General features: G+C 41.4%; 1 protein-coding gene across 2 annotated transcripts in view; it reads left to right on the top strand.

Moving 5' to 3' along the window:
• Nucleotides 1-4403, top strand: part of sf3b1 (splicing factor 3b, subunit 1) — a 72606-nt gene extending 68203 nt beyond the window's left edge. For both annotated transcript variants that reach the window (XM_068035692.1, XM_068035694.1), the window contains one exon: nt 2725-4403. In XM_068035692.1, the coding sequence (XP_067891793.1) occupies nt 2725-2883 (159 nt within the window). In that variant the 3' untranslated portion in view covers nt 2884-4403. The remainder of the gene's footprint in view (nt 1-2724) is intronic.
• The last annotated feature ends 20223 nt before the right edge of the window (nt 4404-24626 follow it).

Below are 24626 nucleotides of genomic sequence, written 5' to 3'. Positions count from 1 at the left end.
TGCACCTGGGTAAGTGACGGCATTCTTGATGCTGTTCTTGTATCTTTCATTGATCAGCAGAAAATCTGTTTGATTTCTGTGAACATCTCCTGGACTCTTCCAGGTGTACTGTCATCTTGGGTGTTGTTTGAAGAGTGTATTCAAGATGACCAAGTAGTTCTCCTCACAGAACTATCAGGCATTCACCTCTGCTGTTCTTTGTTCCTAGTCCATAAGCTCCTACCACATTTCCATGCCTCTCTTTGCCAACGTTTGCTTTCAAATCACCCATGACTATCAAAATGTCTCCACTCTTCACATGCTTCAATGCTTTTTGCCCCTCATAAAATACTTCCACCACTTCATCACTGTGATCCTGCGCGGGCCCATACAGTTGTAAACATACAATGTTCATTGGTTTCCCTTGAAATTTTGCTATAATCACTTCCTGATATTGGCCAGTATCCCTGCATGATTCTTGCTACCTTCTTTGTCATTATTCCAACTCCATTTTTATATTCTCTATCACCTGAGAAGATCAAGCTGCTTTCCCTTGTCTATTTTCCCACATTCCATCCATCTATTTATTTTGAAACTAATGTTAGAAGGACAGCATTACCCCTGAAATAATCAAGAGTGCCAAGCCTGCTATACTCTCAGCACTACATGAACTGCTATGCCTGTGCTGGGACGAGGGAGCAGTACCCCAGGACATGCGCGAAGCCAACATCATCACCCTCTATAAAAACAAAGGTGACCGCGGTGACTGCAACAACTACCGTGGAATCTCCCTGCTCAGCATAGTGGGGAAAGTCTTTGCTCGAGTCGCTCTGAACAGGCTCCAGAAGCTGGCCGAGCGCGTCTACCCTGAGGCACAGTGTGGCTTTCGTGCAGAGAGATCGACTATTGACATGCTGTTCTCCCTTCGTCAGATACAGGAGAAATGCCGTGAACAACAGATGCCCCTCTACATTGCTTTCATTGATCTCACCAAAGCCTTTGACCTCGTCAGCAGACGTGGTCTCTTCAGACTACTAGAAAAGATCGGATGTCCACCAAAGCTACTAAGTATCATCACCTCATTCCATGACAATATGAAAGGCACAATTCAACATGGTGGCTCCTCATCAGAGCCCTTTCCTATCCTGAGTGGTGTGAAACAGGGCTGTGTTCTCGCACCCACACTTTTTGGGATTTTCTTCTCCCTGCTGCTTTCACATGCGTTCAAATCCTCTGAAGAAGGAATTTTCCTCCACACAAGATCAGGGGGCAGGTTGTTCAACCTTGCCCGTCTAAGAGCGAAGTCCAAAGTACGGAAAGTCCTCATCAGAGAACTCCTCTTTGCTGACGATGCTGCTTTAACATCTCACACTGAAGAATGCCTGCAGAGTCTCATCGACAGGTTTGCGTCTGCCTGCAATGAATTTGGCCTAACCATCAGCCTCAAGAAAATGAACATCATGGGGCAGGATGTCAGAAATGCTCCATCCATCAATATTGGCGACCACGCTCTGGAAGTGGTTCAAGAGTTCACCTACCTAGGCTCAACTATCACCAGTAACCTGTCTCTAGATGCAGAAATCAACAAGCGCATGGGTAAGGCTTCCACTGCTATGTCCAGACTGGCCAAGAGAGTGTGGGAAAATGGCGCACTGACACGGAACACAAAGGTCCGAGTGTATCAGGCCTGTGTCCTCAGTACCTTGCTCTACGGCAGCGAGGCCTGGACAACGTATGCCAGCCAAGAGCGACGTCTCAATTCATTCCATCTTCGCTGCCTTTGGAGAATACTTGGCATCAGGTGGCAGGACTATATCTCCAACACAGAAGTCCTTGAAGCGGCCAACACCCCCAGCTTATACACACTACTGAGTCAGCGGCGCTTGAGATGGCTTGGCCATGTGAGCCGCATGGAAGATGGCAGGATCCCCAAAGACACATTGTACAGCGAGCTCGCCACTGGTATCAGACCCACCGGCCGTCCATGTCTCCGTTCTAAAGACGTCTGCAAACGCGACATGAAATCGTGTGACATTGATCACAAGTCGTGGGAGTCAGTTGCCAGCATTCGCCAGAGCTGGCGGGCAGCCATAAAGACAGGGCTAAATTGTGGCGAGTCGAAGAGACTTAGTAGTTGGCAGGAAAAAAGACAGAGGCGCAAGGGGAGAGCCAACTGTGCCCCAACAAACAAATTTCTCTGCAGCACCTGTGGAAGAGCCTGTCACTCCAGAATTGGCCTTTATAGCCACTCCAGGCGCTGCTTCACAAACCACTGACCACCTCCAGGCGCGTATCCATTGTCTCTCGAGATAAGGAGGCCCAAAAGAAAAAAGAAAGAATGTTAGAGTAAACTGGAAAACTTATAAGAGCAATCCAGGTTAACTATCCTGGTTTTCACTGTTGGGTTCTTCCTCAGGCAAGCAAAGCTATTTTAAGGAACTAAAATGGTAAATTGCAGTTATGCATTTAGATTGTACCAACCTCTCTGCCAATCTGATTTGATCCACCAATACACCAAGCTGCCCTTTTTAAATACAACAATAAATCCACATCATACTTGCATTGAACTTTCTGTTAGCATTCATGAACAGAGGGAAATATACTTCTAGGACCCTTCTTGCTGTCAACTTCATGACTGCAATTCTTGTCTAAAAGGTTTGTGGTTAAACATGTTTCCCAATCATGACATTTCTATTGGTCCATCAGCAGAGTAATAAAATTACGTTTTCCTTCCTTCTTTGATAGGGCTTGTTCCATCCAGCTAGGAAAGTACGTGATGTATACTGGAAGATCTACAACTCCATTTATATTGGTTCACAGGACGCCCTAATTGCACATTATCCACGGATCTTCAATGATGATAAGAATACACATGTCCGTTATGAACTTGACTACATCTTATAAAATGGGATTAATATTCTCTGCATAGTCTTTGTTGTCTGCTATTTTACTGCATTGTAATTCCCCAAACTTATGCTGTGCTTCGGACGTGATGTGATGAAAGTTTGAAATAAAAACATTATCATCTTGTTGGAGCAGATTGTAAAGTAGTAAGTGGATAGGGCTAGTAGCACAATTTTATTTTCAATGGGACTTATAGATTATAAATCTAATCTCATTACTTGTTCTTGATGTTAAGTAACTAAATCTTATAGTGACCAACAGGATGATGAATACTTAATTTACAATCCATTTAAATTTGTCTTTATTGAGATTTAGGTTTCATTCCTTGTGTTAAGGGGTTGTTTCTTAGAAAAAAATAAACATAATAAGTCTAAGTCCAGTTTATATTTCTCAAGTTATTTTTGAGGTGTTTTTTTTATTAAGTTTTAAAACAACTGGTTTTCAAACAAAGATCACATTATCTTCTTTGACCTTCGTAGTGCAGTTTAAATTTCCCAACTTTCTTTACATGACCAAATACACATTTTCTACTTTTGCTAAAATACCCCAATGGTTCGCTTTGCACAACTTTTTCTACAGTTTGTGACAAAGATATTCAGAGCTAACTTGTAAGAAAATATGTTGAGTATTAGTTGTGCAAGAACTGTCCTAATCAGGGCAGTTAGAGATCCTTACTCTGAAATAAATAATCTGCAATCAAACTGACAGACTGAAAACCATAATTGAACTAATCCATTTCTGAAATCCATGTAGCTGCAAGCTTTAATGTGGCTATTTATCCCAGTGGAACAATTGTGTCCTAGTCATGTGATAAGCCTTCTGTGAAAATGATGTCACTGTTCATAAACAAAAAGGAGACTTACACTGGTTCCTGGCCCATGAGCTAAAAAGTAAGTGAATAAGCACATGGTTCTCCACGATAGAAAACCCCCTTAGGATTAAAACCTGTGATATCTTTTGCACCAGATATTTTAGGATTGATTATCTTTTTTCTGCGTTTTTCATAACTTGTTAGCAGTGACAGTAAGTGTTGGCTAATTCCTCCAAGTATGTGGACTTAAGTTCATGAAGTACTGTTTCACTGCCATTAAATCTCTCTTGCTTATGTTGTAAATACTCTACATTATCGTGTAATATTTATAAATTGGTTGGTTACATCTAGTAGCATAAAGCTACTACAGTATGAACTTCAGAATTAATGTTATGATCAGCTTTATTTCCCACTCTGGCAATTTAAATTTGACTGAAGTCTGATTTTGACAACTTGTGAATCCAGCCAACATGATAAACTCGTCACTCGTTAGTTGTGTGGTCAGGTTCACTTATGATATCTTATTCCACAACTGGCAGGCTTGTACCTTCTGTTTGGTTTAAAGAATTCAGTGTAGGTAAACTTGGTGTTTTAATAAATACATCACTCCGAATTGATGCCTCCTGATGCTTTTTTATTGGAACCAATATTGTAGAGGTGTTTGAGAATGTGGGAATAAACATTTTTTGAAAAACATCAGTGCAGATTTTATCAATATTTCATGGATTTTTGCTTTCTCATGTCATAGTTCCTCTATGGTTCTAGATAGACAAAAACTAATTGCTTAGTGTTCGCTTTTTGTTCTGTCTTTCAACCTTCCTCACAATATAGTATGTTTGAAGTCCCTAATGATTGAGTCTGTTGTCTTGCTCAAATAGCTTTTTATTTTTATGCAAACCTGAATGACAGTAGAGGACAGCACAGTTGAGCTGAATCATGCTTTTACTAGGTGCTCATGTATACACACTTACACCAAGAATGAGAATCCTGACTGATTTATATTCAGCCATTTGGTTGGACTATTCAGGCCAATTGTAGCATTTTACCACCACCATTCTAATGGAGGTCTAACTTGGTAAAAATGACTGGGTACCTGGTGCATTTACCTACTGAGCTGTGTGGGGGGTGGGTAGGAATGGCTCCACTTGTAGCATTTTCAATTGGATCATTCTTGCAATTTTTTTTTAATAGTTCTCTGCAGAGCTATGTAACTTCAAATTCAGATAACCCAACTGTCGGGAGCCATGTGAATGTTGAGAAAAACTGAGTAGGTTGATTTTTCAGGTGTATGTAATTCATTTGTTAGGTGGGAACATTGTCATACAAATCCAGGTTTGAAACCAATCTTGAGTCCTTTTTGCTTGAGTGCTTCATTTTGGGCAGGAAATTGCAGGGTTGTCCCTGCTGTGCAGTAGCATTAACAGGAAGCTCATGATTGGTTGCGGGGCGAAGGCTGCAAGTTGTGTAGAATCAGGTGTTGGATGGAATATTGAAAAATAGCATCCTCCAATTTTAGACTTGCAAATCATCTTTGTCAATTTCAGTGAGTGTTGGTTGTGATGAGACTATACAAAACTGCATTAATGCAGGAAACATTTTAACCAAATCATCACAGAGCCAAAAGGGAAGAATATGATCTGTATGTGTTGAAGTGCAGTTCGTGAAAGGATTGTTGCTCAGTGCCTGGAAGAAATAGTTTCTATTTTGAGGTTGCAGCATTGAATTGCAGCATTTTGGTTAAATATTTGTCCTTGCTGTTCTATTTTGGGTTAGAAATTATTAAACTTGTCATCTTATGCTGTATTGTAGACATAATGTAAAAAATAGACCTTTCCCAAGATCTAATAATCCATTCCTTGGCTCTATGCTCCACTCACTTGCCCAGGTCCTGCACTACCATATATATTTTACTCACATAGCTCATTAAGTACTCAAGAAGTATAACAAGTTGCCTTTAGACATTAAATGATTGATGGTGAAAAGAATGTCTCTCGAGGGGGTGCATGCCACTTTTTTATTTCTCATAGGATTTTCCTCCACACAAGATCAGGTGGCAGGTTGTTCAACCTTGCCCCTCTAAGAGCGAAGACCAAAGTACGGAAAGTCCTCATCAGGGAACTGCTCTTTGCTGACGATGCTGCATTAACATCTCACACTGAAGAGTGTCTGCAGAGACTCTGACAGGTTTTCTGCTGCCTGCAACGAATTTGGCCTAACCATCAGGCTCAAGAAAACGAACATCATGGGACAGGACGTCAGAAATGCTCCGTCCATCAATATCGGCGACCACGCTCTGGAAGTGGTTCAAGAGTTCACCTACCTAGGCTCAACTATCACCAGTAACCTGTCTCTAGATGCATTTTGGTAGGAAGAATGAGGAGAGGCAATATAAACTAAATGATACAATTTTAAAGGGGGTGCAGGAACAGAGCAATCTGGGGGTGAATGTACACAAATCTTTGAAGGTATCAGGCAGGACAAGTTGAGAAGGCTGTTGAAAAGCACATGGGATCTTTGGATTTATTATAGAGGAAAAGTGTACAAAAACAAGGAGGTTATGCTGACTCTTTACAAAACACTGGTTAGGCATCAACTGGAGTATTGTGCTCAATTCTGGGCTCCATATTTTGGGAAGGAAGTCATTGCCCTAGAGAGGATGCAGAAGAGATATACTAGAATGGTATCAGGCTTGGCAGACTTCAGTTTTGTGGTAAAAACTGTGGTTGTTCTCCTTGGAGCAGAGAAAGTTAAGAGGAAATGTGATAGAGATGTTCAAAATTATGAACTGTTTTGATAGAATAAATAAGGAGAAATTGTTTCCAATGGCAGGAGCATCGGGAACCAGAGGACACAGCTTTAAGGTGATTGGCAAAAGAACGAGAGGTGACTGGCAAAAGAACGAGAGGTGACATGATGAAACATCTTTTCATACAGCACCTTGTGCTCTGGAATGAACTGAAAGGGTAGGGTAGTGGGAGGAGATTCAATAGTAACTTTCAAAAGGGAATTGGGTAAATATTTGAAAGGGGAAAAATGTGCAGGGCTATGGGATAAAGAGCAAGGGACTGGCACTAGTTGGATAGTTCTCCCAAAGAGCTGACACAAGCATGATGGACCGAATGGCCGCCTTCTATGATTTACTCCAATCATTACCCCTTCAAACTACCTGCTAAAACCCTGCATCTTCCCTCTTATTCTGAAGACTTACCTTCCTCTAATTCCACTTATTCCCTCCCCCCTACCACAACAACCAACACCCCCACAGACCCCCCCACCCCCACTGGAAGTAGTGGGGCACTATGTCAGGGCCAGGAGCGGTTGGCCACACATGATCCAGCAGCGGCCAATTAAGGGCAATGAGGCATGAGGGTCAACCAATTACGTGGTTGGTGGTGGAGGTGGAGACACCATTGTCAGCTGATGCCACGGCAGGTGCTGATGCCAATTTTAAAAGACTGCCAGCCCTGCATTCAATCTTGCTGTGTGCACTGAGAGGATTGGGAGAGCTCTGAAAGGCTGCAAAGTGATGGTGGACAGAAGACCATGTGTGGCCCAATGCTTTAGTGATGCCTCCCTCCAGGTGCTCTTAGAGGTTACCAGCGAAACACAGCATATACTATTCCCAAGAAGGAGGAGAGCTGGGAACCTGACCAAGTGATCTTGGCTGCAGATTGCGGAGAAGGTCAGCAGCCATGGGGCCACACCAAGGATTCGGGTTCAGTGGCGCAAGTCGCTCAATGATCTCATCCAGGCAGTGAAAGTGAATGCCTCTTAAAGCCTACACCTCTTGGGTCTTCCATCTGGCAAAGTAGGAGGATGCGTTGGATGGAGAGGAGGTGCCCATGCAGGCATGGGCAAAGGGTTAAGGGATCCCAATTCCAGGTCATTAATCTATATCAAAAAAAGCAGTGGACTTAATATCGATCCATGGGGAACATCACTGTATACTTCCCTCTAGTCTGAAAAACCATCCACCACATACTCGCTTTCTGTCCCTTAGCCATTTTCATATCCACACTGGCATTATCCTATCATAATGACAAATTGTATAATTAGACTAGAACAAGCAGACATAATTCAGTTGCCATTTAATATCTGTCCTTATTTTTATACTTTCAATATAAATTTTCTGTCCACGTTTATAATTAGAACTGCCTCTGAACTTGTCTTAATGTGATTACAGCCTCCCCGCAGTAGTGATGCAACAGTAGCTCCACTGGGTGGCAGATGGGTGGGGTGGGGTTGGGGGAGCGAAGAGAGGATGTAATTACAACACAACATAAGCAGTTTCAATTATAAATAGGGATGTAAGAGTTTAGAATGGAGGAAGTTGACAGAAGTGTGCATATATGCAACATTATTGATATATCAAAAGTGGATCTTTCATGTTGCTGCTCACAGTCATGTGAAAGAATATACTGTTTTATAAGTAAGGGATAGGTGAGAAAGTATGGCCACTTAAAAGGATGTGGAAAAAATTTTAATTCAGCAAGTGTTGATTTTTTTTCTCTTGGGAAATCTGAGGCAATCATGATTTTTTTTATATATGTGATGTACCCTGTAGGTATCATAGATCCATGCTAGACGCAAAACATTTACTTTTACCAATGTCAAATGAGAGTCCCTTGTTAACATGTTTTGTATTGCTGGTAGAGATAACGTAAAGAAAAATCTTTTAAATAGATGTAACCAGAAGGATAGATATTAGGGCATTTCAGTAGAACTATTTCCAATATGATTCTCAGTGCACTTAAAAAATTGCCAATACTATAAAACCAACACAACTAAATTTCAAACTATGATACCCATTATTACTTTTGCCATATTTACATACTTGAATCCATGCAATGATACAAAATAAGGTAGATATATGAATTCATTTCCTGATCCAACTGCTGGAGCACAAACTGCAAATTTAGGACATGTAGGTCAAAGCATCCAACACAATATCTCGCAATTACTTTTGATTGGCTTTCTGAAAAATAATTTTTTTAATAATTTAATAGTCGGGCCATAATGTAAAACTAATCTTCCTGTTATGTCAGCTTGAGTAACAAGGCATCACAATTGTGAAATTTTCAACTGCATTAAAACAGGAAATGTTGACACAATGGAGTAAATTTTCATCTGGGCTAATTTTGAAGCTGAGGCAGTATGCTCCCAAACCAAGAGGCTTGAATATTTCCAGGAGTTGGTCCTTGAGCCTCAACTAATATTTACCTCCTCTGCATATTTGAGGAGAGGGGAAGGGAGGTTGGGGGTGATCACCAGGATTGTGGAGTTGGGGAACACACCTGCTACTCAGAAAGATTGAAAACAAACTTTGCTTTAGTTAACGTCTGCATGAACCACTGAAGAATCCTGCCTGATCTGCTTATTGATAACAAATTTTACAGGTAGGTCTTTCAACAGGCATTTGACCCCTAATTAACATATTCAAGGTGCCTAACACCTATTTTACTCAGCCAATGGGGACGCCTGTAAATAGTGCCTCACAAATTTAGCAGAGGGCCCAATGCCTGCGCGGATTGTACATAGGCCATCCCATTACTAAATTGGTACACTATGTACCCCAAAAAATGAGCGCAACACATACCAATTTCTACCCCAATGGCTTTTCCAAATAATGGTGTTTACTGCCAGGATTTACAGAAGTTCAACTTTGTGTTTGACCATGAGCTAGTTTCAAAAATCTTTCAAAAAAATCAGTGATGTCCTTTAAAACATCAAAATAGTTCAAAAAGCATTGGAGGGAAAAAGGCCTTCATAGGCCTGGTAGTTGAAAACTGCATGGACTTATATCCACGGGAGAGAAATAGCCCTGTGTTAGGATGATGGAGACAAATCAGCATTAAAAATACCAAAACTTGATCAATACTTGAGGAAAATTTGTGCCATTGTAGATAATATATTTATCACTAGGAGTAATTATCCAAAAAAAAGTCAATCAGTTTAGAACAGATTGCACTGAAATGAATGCATAAGAAATTGAAGAGCAAGAAAATCCTACTCTGTAGATTTAAAAAAACACCAGTTGTTAAGATATTGAATAGAAGAATTTGGAATTACAATCAAAAAGAATTGATAATTAAAAAGCAAACGCCTAAATTTGGAAAAAAAAAACACTATTGGCTTGTAAGGATATCAAAGAACTAGAGGAATTAAATCAAGAACAAGAACGAAGTGAAAATCTACCAGTAAAGAGCCTGAGATCTCGGAGTGTGTTAACTATAGACAAATACATTTTATACCAGAGGAATAAAAAGGAGGAGCTGTTCATAATAGAGCAGAACCAAACATACAAAGAATTCAACAATAGGATCTAAAGCAACTAAATGTTCATATAATTCTGTGGCTTAAAATATATACATACTTTGTTGAGATAGTCAATCGAAGTTGGAGTTTCAGAGGTGAGAAAAGGGCTAATTAATTTTGCCTACTTCATGCCTCAAACCTATGCTCCAGAACCAGTGAGAAGAGAAACCATGGAGGGAATAGCAATTGAGACATGAATTGTGCAGTGGAATGAAGAAATGGTGAGCCACATTGATAGTTAGAAATGTTATCCACAAGGAAAAGGGTTTCTATGTAAGTGCTAAATAGTACCATAGCTAACCCAGAACAAGGAAGGTGTTAATGAAGAGTACTGAGGAGATGCTACAAAGTTTTTCATGTAATGAATCTTTCGCAGGAGAGGGTATAGTTACTTGTTATGAGTGCTTCCCTTTTTGTTAAATTTTGAAGATTTGTGATTCAAAACTGAAATGGTTCCATAGATGCTGGAACTTTGTGTGTGTTTTTTAAGGGAGGTCACCAGAAGGTTTTTGGGCTGAGCGTGAAAACAAACAAGTACTGGAAGGCACCTGTCTGCAGACAATTACCCCACATGGGGTTGTTTTTGACTTGGGGAAAGATGTTTACAGAAAAGTGACAGGTCAAGATTTATAGCAGTCAGGAGGCTTGACGTCTGAAATGTTTTTGGTTGCACTTTGAATTGTTTTCAGACAGTTGGGGATGAACAGTGGTTTGTAAAGGAGTTGGAGAAAACTTGCCAAGAAGAACAAACCATCCCAACTTGGTCTGTTCCAGCAGTTTGGAAAAAGCCTGCCTTGTTTTCCATCTCTCGAGGAGCTGAAAAGCAAGACTAAGAAGCAGACTGAAACTGTGGCTACATTCCTCATGTAATGCCTGTGTCTGAAACCTCTATTGGTATATTTCTAGGTAGCCTACCCAAACGGATCTTCAATGTCACCTGAAAAGAACTGTTCTAGGAAGATCCCAGTGACAGCCATCTATATGCATTTGGGATGCCAAACCAAAACAAAGGACATCTTTCCATATTGTCACAGACTTGTAATTATTTTTCTCCTCGGATTAAAAACAGTGCGTGCCTTTAAGACTCAGTTAAAAACAGTGCACCTTTAAGGAAGAGGAAGTTCTGGAATTTCTAAGGCACAGTGTGCCAGCAGCTGCACTTGTTACCCTGGGCGACAGCAGGAGAGAGAGGTCACATGGTGTGGTGTTTTGATTTGACTATGTGTGAGATTGGCAAAAAACTGTCTGAACCAGTTAGTTTTGAGAGACTCTCCAGCAAGGCATGCTACTGAAGAGAGAAGAGAGCTGTCTAATTTCTCTCAGCAAAAGTTCTACAGGGAGCTACGGGCTGAATTAATTGCCTAAAGAAGAAAAGCCTTCTTTTCTCAAGAAACCATTTGTATTGCTGAAGGAACTGTTGATGCCTACTGCAGCCTAAGAGTTGAATGCCTATAAGAATCGACTACTGCATCAAATTCACGTGAAGACTTTGAGTGGCCTTTGACTATTTCCACATTAGAATACTTCATCCATCAGGAATGTAACCCAAAACGACCTATGTATTTATTTTTTCTATAGAAACAACTAAATTTTAAAACGACCACTTTTAAAACCAGTTGACTACTGTTATTTTTGAGTGTGTGTGTGTGAATGGGGGAGTTAGATTAAAATAAATTATAAGGTTTTTTGACATAGGTTTATCTTAATAGTGTTTAAGATTTAGTTTCTTTTAATAAATAGTTAATTTGTTGTTGTCTAAAGATACCTGGTTTGGTCTGTTTTTTTCCAGGGGTTACCAGAATGTTTGATTTGGCTGTTTACTGGTTGGGTGGAAAGCTTTATAGAATATGCTGTGACCTGTGGAGTGATGGGACTGAATTGACAGTGCATTGCTCCCACCATGGTCATAACATATTTAATTGAGTGGGTCGTCTGGGGTCAGAATCAGATTAATTGGGGGGCTCGCATTTTGAATCATATTAATTACTCATCTATGGGACAACATATAAATTGGGGTCTTGCATCTGGCATCATATTAATTGCTCTCACGTCTGGGATCATATTAATTGGAAATTTGATTGTTAGGATCTAAATCTAATGCTAATTACGAAAAAATAAAAGGAACCAGGTTTCTTGTATAATAAGGTACAGTCTATATCATCAGAATGCCATGAGCAGTTGCAGCAGAGTTTCTGGGAAAGGAGAATGTTTCCCTCAGCAATTTGATAACTTAAACTAAGAATAAACTAAAAGAATTGGCGATGAAACTGGGGTTAGAATTGAAATCAGGTGCCAAAAAAGCAGGGATAATTAACCTAATAGCCCAACATCTGGAATTAGAAGAAGAAAAAGATGAGGACAAGAAGGTAGTAAGTCAGAGTGATGCAGTGGTATTAGCCAAAATTCAGTTAGAAAGGGAAAAACTTAGGCTTCAGCAGGAAAAGGAAATAGCAATAAGAAAAATTGAATTGGAAAGAGGAAAGGGAGAAAGGGCGGGAATTTAGGCTAAAAGAGATGGAACTAAGACAAAAGGGTGGTTTTGACTCCAGGGAAAAACCTGGTCAGGAAGAATCTGAATTCAGCCCAGTCCCCAGTGAAAAGCTGTTTAAAATTACAGAAGCTCTTCCGAAGTTTGAGGAAAGGGACGTAAAGGCATTTTTCATATCTTTTGAAAAGATAGCCAAACAGATGAAATGGCCGATGGAAAGCTGGACACTGCTTATGCAAAGCATGTTGGTAGGCAGAGCTCATAAAGTTTATGCCATGCGTCCTGAAGAGGCTACTGCTGATTATGAAATGGCAAAAAAGGCTATTCTTGCTGCGTATGAGTTAGTCCCTGAAGCTTACCATCAGAAGTTTCAGAACTTACGGAGATTGGCTGGGCAGACGCATGTAGAATTTGAGAGTGTGAAGCAAATTAATTTTGATCGTTGGATACGGGCATTAAAGATGGAAACCACATATGAGAACCTTCGAGAGTTGATTCTCTTGGAGGAATTTAAAAATTCCATTCCTTCAGTAATGAGAACTCATGTAGATAACCTGAAAGTTCTGAAAGCTAGGCAAGCAGTGGAAATTGCTGATGATTTTTAGCTTGTGAATAAGCCAAAACCTTTTGTCCGTCACCCCCATTAACACAAGAAGGATAGAAAGTGCAAGAGTGAAAGGCAGGCAAGTAGCCGGGGACAAGAAGGAACAGCTGGGAGTGCCCCAGGAGCACCTCCTCAGGCCAGAAAGGAAGGTGCTGAGGGTAGAACTGAGGTTTGCAAGCCAAAGTGTTATCATTGCCACAAAATGGGTCATCTTCATTCAGAATGCTGGAAATTGCGAGGTAAACCACAGGACTTGTTGGGGTACGCAAAGCTAATGCAGAGGAAAAGACTCTGACTGAGAGTATAGCAGACCAGGCTATAGCTTTAATGGGAGCTGTGGAACCAGATACAAAAACTAAAGTGAACGTAGAGGTTAAGAATAAAATACCCGAAAGTTATAATGAATTTTTGTCAAAGGGGAAAGTAATTCCATATCCTTTAAGTGAGGCAGGAAAACCTATCATTATACTCAGGGATACAGGAGCAATCCAAACACTCTTGCTGGGGAAAGATATAATGTTTCCACCAGAGAATGCCTTGAACGCTAAAGTTTCAGTTCATGGAATGGGCGGGGAGTATATACCCGTACCTTTATATAAAGTACACCTAGAGAGTGACTTAATATTTAGGATGGTAACTGTAGGAGTTGTCCACAGTTTGCCAGTAGATGAAACTGATCTACTCCTAGGAAATGATTTTGCCGGATCGAAAGTATCAGTTTCTCCTATAATTACAGAGGAACCAAGTGAAATAAGGGAAACGGAGCAATTACAGGAACAAGTTCCAGGAATATTTCCTGCGTGTGTAGTCACCCAAGCAATGGATAAACAGGATCCATTGTCAGAGGTAAAAGTGGCACCACAAACAGATAGCCAAGTATCTGAAACCTTATTTGGGGATTTAAATAATCCAAATAAGATGTTTAACAGATCTTCTATCACTGCAGCACAGCAAGCTGATCCAGAGATATACTGATTAGCGCAGATGGCTCTGACAGAAGCTGAGGCGAAAGGAGTTCCAGAAGGCTATTATATGGCAAACAGGATTTTGAGGAGGAAATGGAGACTGCCTCATAGACCTGCTGACGAAGACTAGACAGTTGTTGAACAAATAATGGTACCACCTAAATATCTCCAGGGATTATTCAGGTTAGCAGATGACATTCCTTTTGCAGGACATAGGGGAAATCACATATAAGCCAACATTATTACTGGCCAGGTCTTACAAAGGATGAGAGATAATTTTGCAGGACATGCCATACATGCCATTTGGTGGGAAAACCACAACCTACCATAAAACTGGCACCACTAGTTCCCATACCAGTAATTGAGGAACCATTTAGTAGGGTATTGGTAGACTGTGTAGGGCTCTTGCCAAAAACAAAAGCGGGACATCAATACATGCTTACTATCATTGATATGGCTACCCGATTTCCAGAGGCCATTCCTTTGAAGACAATTACTACTAAAATAGTGGTAGAAAAGTTAACCCAATTCTTTACAAGATATGAGTTACTACTTGAAGTTCAATCAGATCAAGATTCTAATTTCATGTCTAAGATATTTCAAGAAGTCATGGGCAATTTGGGCATTAGACAGTTGAAATCTTCAGCATATCACCCACAGTCACAGGGAGCTTTAGAGAGATACCACCAAACTCTCAAAACAATGATTAGAACATACTGTCATGAGTATCTGCATGACTGGGATAAAGGACTAGACTTTCTTTTATTTGCCACCAGAGACTCACCGGATGAGATTACCAGCTTCAGTCCTTTCGAATTGATTTACGGACATGAAATAAGAGGTCCTTTAAAAATCGTAACAGACAGATAATTGTTCAATACTGGACTATGTATCTGTGCTCCCGGAAAGGCTCAGAAAGCTTGTGGTGTGGCTCAGAAACACCTTAAAGCATCTCAAGCCAATATGAAAAAATGGGCAGACAAGAATGCAAAAGCCCGCAATTTTCAACCAGGGGATGTTACCGTTACAGGGAAAACCATTAAAAGCACGGTTCAGTGGCCCATCTCGAGTGATCAAAAGAGTGGGTAAGGTAGATTATTTGATTGACACCCCTGATCGCCGTAAGAAGAATCAGTTGTGTCACATCAATATGTTAAAGTAATATTACCGCAGGGAGGAGGATAAGCCAGTACAGGTACGTCAGATAATCGGGACTGTTGAGAAGGAAAAGGATAGTGAAAATAAGGCAGAAAGAGGCCTAGACAATTCTCAGATTGAACCTCCAACTATCAGATTAGCGAATACAGAATGGCTAGGTAATTTGGACAACATGCTTTTGCACTTAGAGGCGATACAATGTGAAGACCTAACCAGACTTTTCAAAACATTTAAAAGAGTTTGTAGGGATAAACCAGGATGTACAACCTCAGCCACACATGATGTGGATATAGGAGGAACCATTCCTTTAAAACAACATCCTTACCGCTTGAGCCCGGACAGGCTCAAGTAAAAGTAGAGATCGGGTACATGCTGGAAAACAATTTGATCGAACCTAGTCAAAGCAGCTGGAGTTCACCAATAGTTCTGGTACCTAAACCTGATGGGTCAACTGATTTTGTATAGATGATAGAAAAGTCAATGCAGTAACGAAGGCAGACTCCTACCAATTCCACGTTTAGAACACTGTATCGAGAGAGTAGCCAGTGCTAGCTTTCTTACCAAGATTGACTTGTTAAAGGGATATTGGCAAGTTCCTTTGACTCCTCGAGCCAAAGAGATATCAGCTTTTGTATCACCTGATGGTCTTTATCTGTGCTGGGTGATGCCATTTGGGCTAAACCTGTGTCATGCTAGGTCCCAAACAGCCAAGAATGAGGCACATTAATTTTGTCATGAACATTGATTTTTAACTGTTGTTGGCGTGAGGAAATGACTTGTTAAACAGATCAGCCGTGGCTGAAAAAAAAACATTTTTACATACTAACAGACATCGAAGGTGAGGAAACATATGCCAGGGCCTGCTAAGGAGGATACAATCCACACGGGCCAGGACTGGGTAGACCAGCTGGTCACAAGACGACCGGGCTGTTCCAGGGTTTTCTTTTGAACAGGCCGTAAACAGTTTGAACTCGGAGAGAGTCTGTTTGCTCCTGGACTGAGACGATCTCTCCTGTCTGCTCCCATCTTTCTCTCACAAGCCTCCGAATCCACTGAAGAGGCATGAACCCCAAGAGAGAAAGGTCTCCTACAGCGAACAGACATCTGGGTGCTAGCGTCTGGAATTGACCCACAAACAAATGAGAGAAATTGGAAGTGGGAAGCCAAATTGTTCCTAATCAAAATAGAGCAATATTTCAATACAGGTTTTCTTGTGGTTGTGTGTGCTTGAATACTAACATGTCTGTAACTGAAACTAGAAGCTCTCCAAGTCAGGGTGATGTAACTTGGGATAAGTTAAAAGCACTGTCTATGGAGGAGTTGAGGAAAATGATTGAGCAGTGTGGGACCACTGTACATGGCAAGGCTAGGAAGTCTGAACTCATACGGCTAGTGGCCAACCAATTTTCCCTTGAATCTGAAGAAGCAGAAGCAGTGTTAGAAGTAGACCCAGACAGGGTACTGCAAGCAAAGATACAATTGGAATAAAGGAAACTTGAATTAGAACACAGGGAAAGAGAAAGGGAGAGACAGGAAAAAGAGAGAGAGGCAGGAGAGGGAGAAAGAAAGAGCCTTCCAGAAGGAAAGTGCAGAAAAAGTAAGACAGGAGAAGGTACAAGAGAGGAGAGGAGAAAGAATATTCCGCAAGGAATGCCAAGAAAGAGTGCTGAAGCGGCTTGAGTTAACTAGGGGGCGACAGAGTAACCCCAGTGAAAGCATGGCCAATATGGAGGAGCATAATTCAGGGCGGGTACAAAATTGTTAAAACTAGCTCAATTAATTCCAAAATTCAATGAGGAGGATGTATAGCTGAGCCCTGGCCTCTTTTACTGCAAAGCAACCGAACTGGAAAAGCCCATGAGGTTTATTCCCTGTTGCCAGATGAGAGTTCATCAAATTATGAACTAACAAAAAGTGCTATCCTCAGGGCATATGAATTAGTACCCGAAGTCTACGGCCAAAAGTTTAGAACCCTCAAAAAGCAAGCTGATCAAACTTATCTGGAGTTTGAAAGATGTAAGCAGCTGGCTTTTGACCAGTGGCTGAGGGCTCTTAAAGTACAGCTCAGCTATGAGAATCTCAGAGAAGTAATTCCGTTAGAGGAATTTAAAAACTCTCTCCCACTCTCCATAAAGACCCATGTAGAGGAGCAGCGGGTTCAGAGAGCCCAGCAAGCGGCCATTTTAGCTGATGAGTTTGCTTTAATTTATAAGTCGGTATCCCAGAGGAGAACCTTTCCTAGTCACTCCCACAAATCCGAAAAGGACATAGGGTGGGAAGGTGGTAGGAGCCCAAGCAGTCCTGGGAGAGAAAGATAAGCAGGAGACACAGGGGGCCCTCCTTTTGCCAAACAGCAAGGTGTTGGGAGCAGGAAAGAGACCCGGAGACCCGTGTTCTTCTATTGTAATAAGGCAGGTCATCTAAAAGCGAATTGCTGGAGACTAAAGGGAAAACCTGTAGGGTTAATTAGGGCACACCCGCTCAGTGAAGACGGGACCCTGAGGGAAAGCACAGCAGAACAAGCAATGGCTTTAACTGCAGTGAGAGTGAGACCCAGGAAGCCTACGGCTGCAAGTGTAGGAAAATTTAATAGAATTCCTGAAGGTTAACAGGGTTTTGTGTTTGAAGGGAAAGTAACCCCATACCCCTCGAGTGGGGCAAGCAAGCCCATAGTAATTCTCAGGGACACAGGGGCCACTAGATCCCTTTTACAGGGAAAAGGCCAGATCTTTCCCCCAGAGAGTGCAGTGAACGCCAGAATGGTGGTGAATGGTATTGGAGGGCAGTGTATGCCTGCACCTGTACACCAGGTGCACCTAGAGTGCGACCTAGTTTCGGGACAGGTGACTGTAGGGATTGTTCCTAGTTTGCCTGTGGACGGCGTTGACCTGCCCCTAGGTAATGACTGGCGGGGGTGAAGGTGGTAGCCCCTCCAGTAGTGAAAGAAAGACCGCAGGGGGTCAGAGAGACAGGGCAGTGGCAGGAGACGGACCCTGCAGTGTAGTGGATCAGGCTGTGATCAAACCAGCTCCCCCAGAGGAGACTGCATTTGCACTTCAGGCAGATGACCAGGTATGTCTGTCTGAGACTTTCTTTGGAAAGTTAGGAGACCCAGGGAATGAATTAAATGGATTTTCCCTAGCTGAAGCTCAGCGAGCCGACCCAGTATTGCAAGAGTCAGCACAGGCTGCCCAGTCTGAAAGAGAAGTAGAGGGAATCCCTGATTGCTCCTATTTAAAGAATAAGGTACTGGAGGAAATTGAGTTCTCCTCACAGGCCTGAGAGCAAGGAGTGGATAGTAGCTCACCAGTTAGTGGTGCCACAGAGGTACCAGAGAGAAATATTAAGAAGGGCCCACGAGACTACAGTGGCTGTACATGCCAGTATACGAAAGACCAAAGCCCGCATAAGACAGCAGTTTGACTGGCCAAAACTCCAAAGAGATATGATGGAGTACTGCAGGAGTTGCCACATATGCCAGGTTGAGGGGAAATCCCAACCTACAGTGAAACCTGCACCCCTAAGTCCTGTACCAGTGTTAGGAGGACCCTCCAGCCGAGAGCTGGTGAACTGTAAAGGATCCTCACTGAGAACAAAAGGGGACAGGCAGGCACAAGGCTGACAAAAGATTGGACAGAGAAGGGGAAAAAGTGAGCAAGAGGGCAGGTTAAAGGAAGTCTGGGAGGAATCATGGATGCAAACCCCGGCTGTCCGGTCAGCCAACCCTGAAGAATGTGAAACGTTAGACCTCACATCCTCCTAGGTAAATGCAGACACTGGAAGCACCCCACCAGAGTTGTTAACAGCATTTACAGGAACCTGCAGAGATAAAGACCTATAGGGGGCACAGAAACTGTGAGGGTGATGCCTCACCTAGTCAAAGTGCCACAGGGGAGTGCAGTAGAGTCTGCACAAATACATGCAGGCAGGAGTGTCCTCTGGGACAAAGGGGAGATTGGCAAAGAATATTCCCCCACAGTCAGAAAAAAAGCGAACCACCCATTCCCTGAAGTCAAAAGCCTTTGCAGGACTCAGCAAAGCACTGAAAGAGAGTACAGGATAGATCTGCCCACTACTGACTCTACTGAAAAAAAATTACCTCAGCAGGAACAAAGACCCTAGGCAGCCATAGAAATGGGCAAATGGAAGAGAAACTTCCCCAAAAAAGAACCACTTGTTTATTGGGATGCGAAAAAAGGGGTTATTTTAATAAGTTTTAGGATTTATGAATGAATTGGAATGAATGAGAGAAATGCATGGGTTTTTTTCTGTATCATATTTGCTCTCGACCCTTTTAATGAAATGCCCCTTTTCATAAAATGCATTTCATTCCCCTGGGTGTGGAGGTGTCATGTTAGGCCCCCACCTGCCAAGAATGAGGCACATTACTTTTGTCATGAACATTGATTTTTAATTGTTGTTGGAGCGAGGAAATGACTTGTTAAACAGATCAGCCGTGGTTGGAAAAATATTTTTTACATACTAACAGACATTGAAGGTGAGGAAGTGCATTCCAGGGCATGCTAAGGAGGATACAATCCACAAGGGCCAGGACTGGTTAGACCAGCTGGTCACACGACTACCGGGCTGTGTAAGGGTTTTCTTTAGAACTGACCGCAAACAATTTGAACTCAGAGAGTGTCTGTTTGCTCCTGGATTGAGAAGATCTCTCCTGTCTGCTCCCAGCTCTTTCTCACAAACCTCTGAATCTACTGAAGACTCATGAACCCCAAGAGAGAAAAGTCTCCTCTAGCGAATAAGGTTTAAGAAGAATACTGGGCCCCAAGGAAAAGCAAGATCTCTACAATCAAGGACTCGACAGTGAGCTCAAAGACCCGTAACAAAAACTCTTCAGATATTGCCTCAAACATTTCCACTTTATTTTTCTTCTGCTCTTTTCTGTCTCTATTTGCATGTGTGTATCGCGTATGCAGGCTAGCGTGGGTGCATCATGTATCCATAGGCGTTCACTGAATTAGAGTTTAAGTTTAATAAATTTCAACTTTTCTTCTTTAAACCTAAGAAAGCCTGTTTGTGCTGGTTTCTTTGCCTTATAATTGGAAAGCGGTGAACAAGGATTCACCAAAAGGGAGCTAAAAACAGTGTGTTTAAAATTAAACCATGTTACGGTACGACCAGATGAAGCTGAGAGGGACCCCTAGACACCTTTCTCACCTGGTCGTAACACCAGCAGAAAAATCTGTTTGAAAAGTTACAAGCCGTGGAATGAGTGATAAATCTGGAAAAGCAAGAGTAACTTACCTCGGAAACATAGTGGGGCAAGGACAGGTATTGCCAAAAACAGCAAAGGTACAAGCCCTAGTAGAGTTCCCTATCCCTAAATCTAAACAGGAAATAATGAGCTTTTTAGGGATGTGTGGTTTTTACAGGAAATTTGTATGGAATTTTAGTACTGTGGCTGCTCCATTAACCAATTTGCTACAAAAAAAGAAAAACAAAGTAGTATGGTCAGATGAATGCCAGGCACCTTTTGAAAAGCTAAAGGTAACCTTAACTAATGAATCAGTGTTGGCTGTTCCAAATTTTGCTAAACCCTTTAAAATAATGATTGATGCTGGCGACCTGGGGGCTAGTGCAGTCCTATTGCAGGCTGACGAATCGGGCATAGAGAGCCAGTAGGGTACTTGACAAGCAAACTAAATCACCATCAAAAAAAGTATTCCACTGTGGAAAAAGAAACATTAGGATTTTTGCTGGCTCTCAAACATTTCAAAGTATATGTCTGCCAAGACAATAGAGAAATATTAATATACACTGACCATAACATTTGTTAAAATGTTAAAAACTGAAATGCTAGAATATTTAGATGGAATTTGTTACAGCCTTATCATTTGAAAATTTTACATATTTCAGGGAAAAATAACGTTATCGCCGATGCTTTGTCATGAATTTAACCATGTTAGCTTATATGGATGGCGATGGTATAAAGAAACTGCTGTAAATTATCAGTAGAGTGAATGGTGTGTGAATGCGAAAAAATGTTAGTGTGTTTTTTCCAGTTTCTATTTTTTTTCGCATTGTAATGAAATGCATTTCGGGAATGGCATTTCATTTCACCAAGGGCAGAGGTGTCACAGACTTGTAATTATTTTTCTCCTTGGATTAAAAACAGTGTGTGCCTTTAAGACTCAGTTAAAACAGTGCACCTTTAAGGAAGAGAAAGTTCTGGAATTTCTAAGGCACAGTATGCCAGCAGCTGCACTTGTTACCCTGGGTGACAGCAGGAGAGAGAGAGGTCACATGATGTGGTGTTTCGATTTGACTGTGTGTGAGACTGGCAAAAACCTGTCTGAACCAGTTAGTTTTGAGAGACTCTCCAGCAAGGCGTGCTCCTGAGGAGAGAAGAGAGCTGTCTAATTTCTCTCAGCCATAATTCTACAGGGAGCTATGGGCTGAGTTTATTGCCTAAAGAAGAAATGCCTTTTTTTTTCAAGAAACCGTTCATATTGCTGAAGGAACTGTTGATGCCTACTGCAGCCAAAGAGTTGAATGCCTATTAAGAATCGACTACTGCATCAAATTCACGTGAAGACTTTGAGTGGCCTTTGACTATTTCCACATTAGAATACCTCATCCATCAGGAATGTAACCCAAAAAGTCTTACTTATTTATTTTTTCTTAAGAAGCAGCTAATTTTTAAAGTCACCACTTTTAAAACTGGTTAACTACTGTTATTTTTGGGTGCATGTGTGTGAATGGGGGAATTAGATTAAAAATCTTAATAATGTTTAAGATTTAGTTTTTTTTTAATAAATAGTTAATTTGTTGTTGTTGAAAGATACCTGGTTTGGTCTGTTTTATTCCAGGAGTTACTAGAGTGTTTGATTTGGCTGTTTACGAGTTGGGTGTAAAGCTTTAAAGAATATGCTGTGACCTGTGGAGTGATGGGACTGAATTGACAGCATGTTGCTCCTGCCACAGTTGTAACAATATCTTTTCTTTCTTCTTCAAGAATTAGCAAGTATTGAACCCAAGTGTTTCTTTTGTCTGTTGTTTTGTAATAGAGCTTTAAAACACAAATCCCTTCATTTTTCCAGTTAACCGGAGTGTGTGCGCTTGTATGTGTGTGTGTGAGGGGCTAAGGTAAAAAGGGAACTTTTTCAATCTGTGTGTTTATGCTTTACTTCATTACTGGTTAGGACTTGTTTTATAATAAACTAATAATTTTCTTGTTTATTAAAGAAACCTGGTTGGTGTATTTTATTCTATTCTATTCAAATAGAGTCTATGATTGATCATATCGGTAAGTGGGGAAAAATTTATGTTGTGACCCGTGGAGAAGTGAGACTAGAATAAACAGGGCACTCCTCCCACCTTGGTCATAACAACTGGAATTGGTTACTATGGTGTCACACACTTGGATACCATCCTGACTCACTGAAAGATTGTTGCAAAGTTAAACATGTTAAGAAAATTGCAAGTTCTTTCCATCTTGGTAACTACTAGGCTGACATTGAAATCAAAGATTAAAAACACATTTATTTCATGCTATAGACATATCACATTTTCTTAAGGACTTCATTCCACAATGAATAGAGACTGACATTTCAAAAAGTGTGTTGTCACTTGATATAAAAGATTTTGCAAATGAACGCTGAAATCAAGGACTTGACGATTAAATTAAATCTGATAAAGACTGTAACCCAGTTAGCCAGATCACACCAACCCAATGGAGGATAGCTCACCTGCAAGTTCACCAGAGAGGTTGAATCAATGACTTACATGCACAAGTGTATCTAGGCTGAGCCAACATAGATAATGATATCTACTTGAAAGATTGCCTTGGTTTCTTGTGCATCTTTTATAAATTTTATGAATCCTTCATTAAATGATAACAGTGAATAAATTAAAATCTGCCTGAATAGTATTTTCAGCATGTCACCTTTGGAGGCCAGTCGTGCCAATAAATACACAAACACAAACATGGCAGAGATACAAATGTAATGAGAAGCTTTTTATGTTGTCTGATGCAACATAAGTGAGATGCATGAAGTTCAGTTATTGATGATCTCAAAACAGGTTTATTAAACAGCTGAACTATTATACTGTGCAGAGCTATCTATTGACAGGACTAGCCTCTTGGTGTTACAGTCGCAGAGTGACTCTGGCTTGTAGTCACATGACTGCATCCTGGCTAGTAGCTCATTAGCATACTAAGATCTTAAAGGGACATCACACTTAAAGGCAATCACACAACATCCCCCTTCTTTCCAAAGATAAGTCTTGTATGCTAATAGTAAAATATATATAAAATTAGATATCAAAATTATTTACACATGGATAGAGATTATAAACTTTACAAGTATAGAGGCTCAGAAGTCCATATATCGTCTCGGTGGTTTGACAACTCTTGCTCGGGGAATTCGCGTCTCATCTGTTGCTGTTCTTTCTGAAGTTTCTCCCTCTCTGAATTCAGTTTCTGTTGCTCTGCCTTCAGCCTGCTAACATACTCTGTTGCTTTTCTCAAAATGACTACTTTTGAGGCCTTGTCATTCTTGGAAAGTTCCAGCACCTCATTCCGAAGAGCCAGCAGACAATGCTTCAACTCATTCCTCCTCTGCCTCCTCAGGACATTGCATGTCCTTCGCTTCTCCTCATCCTCCGCATCTGAAGGTTGAGGACTTGTTGGGGGAAGAGTACTTGGTCTCCTGGAGATATCTGTCCATTCTGGCTCGTTGTGGTGCTGGCAGTTCTATGAAGAGCAGAAGTGAAGGTGCAGCATAGCTGCGCTGTTGTTGGATTTCCAGACTGAACCGTTTGATGCTGGTCAGAGTCTGCGAGTGGGTTCAGGTCCTTGGAGATTTCCCCTTGGCACTGCTCTCGTGGATCGTTATGATGTTGAGGTCCTTACACGCTGGTAGTCCTGCCACTGCTGGTCCACTTGTGTCTACCAGGTAGAACGTTTGTGGTTTCCATGCTGACTTGCCGTATCTGCATTGCATTGTTAATGTGCCACTGTAAGGGATGGGTGAACTGTTGTATGCAAATAACTTGGCTGTTGTTGGTTGTATCATTGATTTCCAATGTCTCTGGTACATATCTTTGAGGATACAGACTGGTAAGATATTTGCATTAGCTCCGGTGTCGATCTTGACCTTTAGTGTATGTTTACCAGCTTTCTTTGGGCACATGATGTTGATAGTGGTAAAAACTTCCAGATGTCGGACTACATCAACATGATGTGTCAGGTTCACAATGTGGAATGCCTGTTTGTCTTCCGTCTGAGAACTGCTTCTCTCTGAGTCTTGTCTCAGGTCTGTTTTGCCGTGGATTTTGTGTATCGGCTTGCGTTTATGCAGGTCTCTGCTGCTTTTGTTGCTGCTGTTGCCCTGTTGCTGCACTTGCCTTCTGTTTGCTTGTGCCCAGCCATTATTTCTGGCT

This window comes from Heterodontus francisci, chromosome 7 (assembly GCF_036365525.1).
Source record: "Heterodontus francisci isolate sHetFra1 chromosome 7, sHetFra1.hap1, whole genome shotgun sequence".
In the NCBI taxonomy this organism is placed as follows: Eukaryota; Metazoa; Chordata; class Chondrichthyes; order Heterodontiformes; family Heterodontidae; genus Heterodontus; species Heterodontus francisci.
The sequence above is the reverse complement of the archived record's forward strand: the minus strand, read 5'-3'. Positions and strand labels throughout refer to the sequence as shown.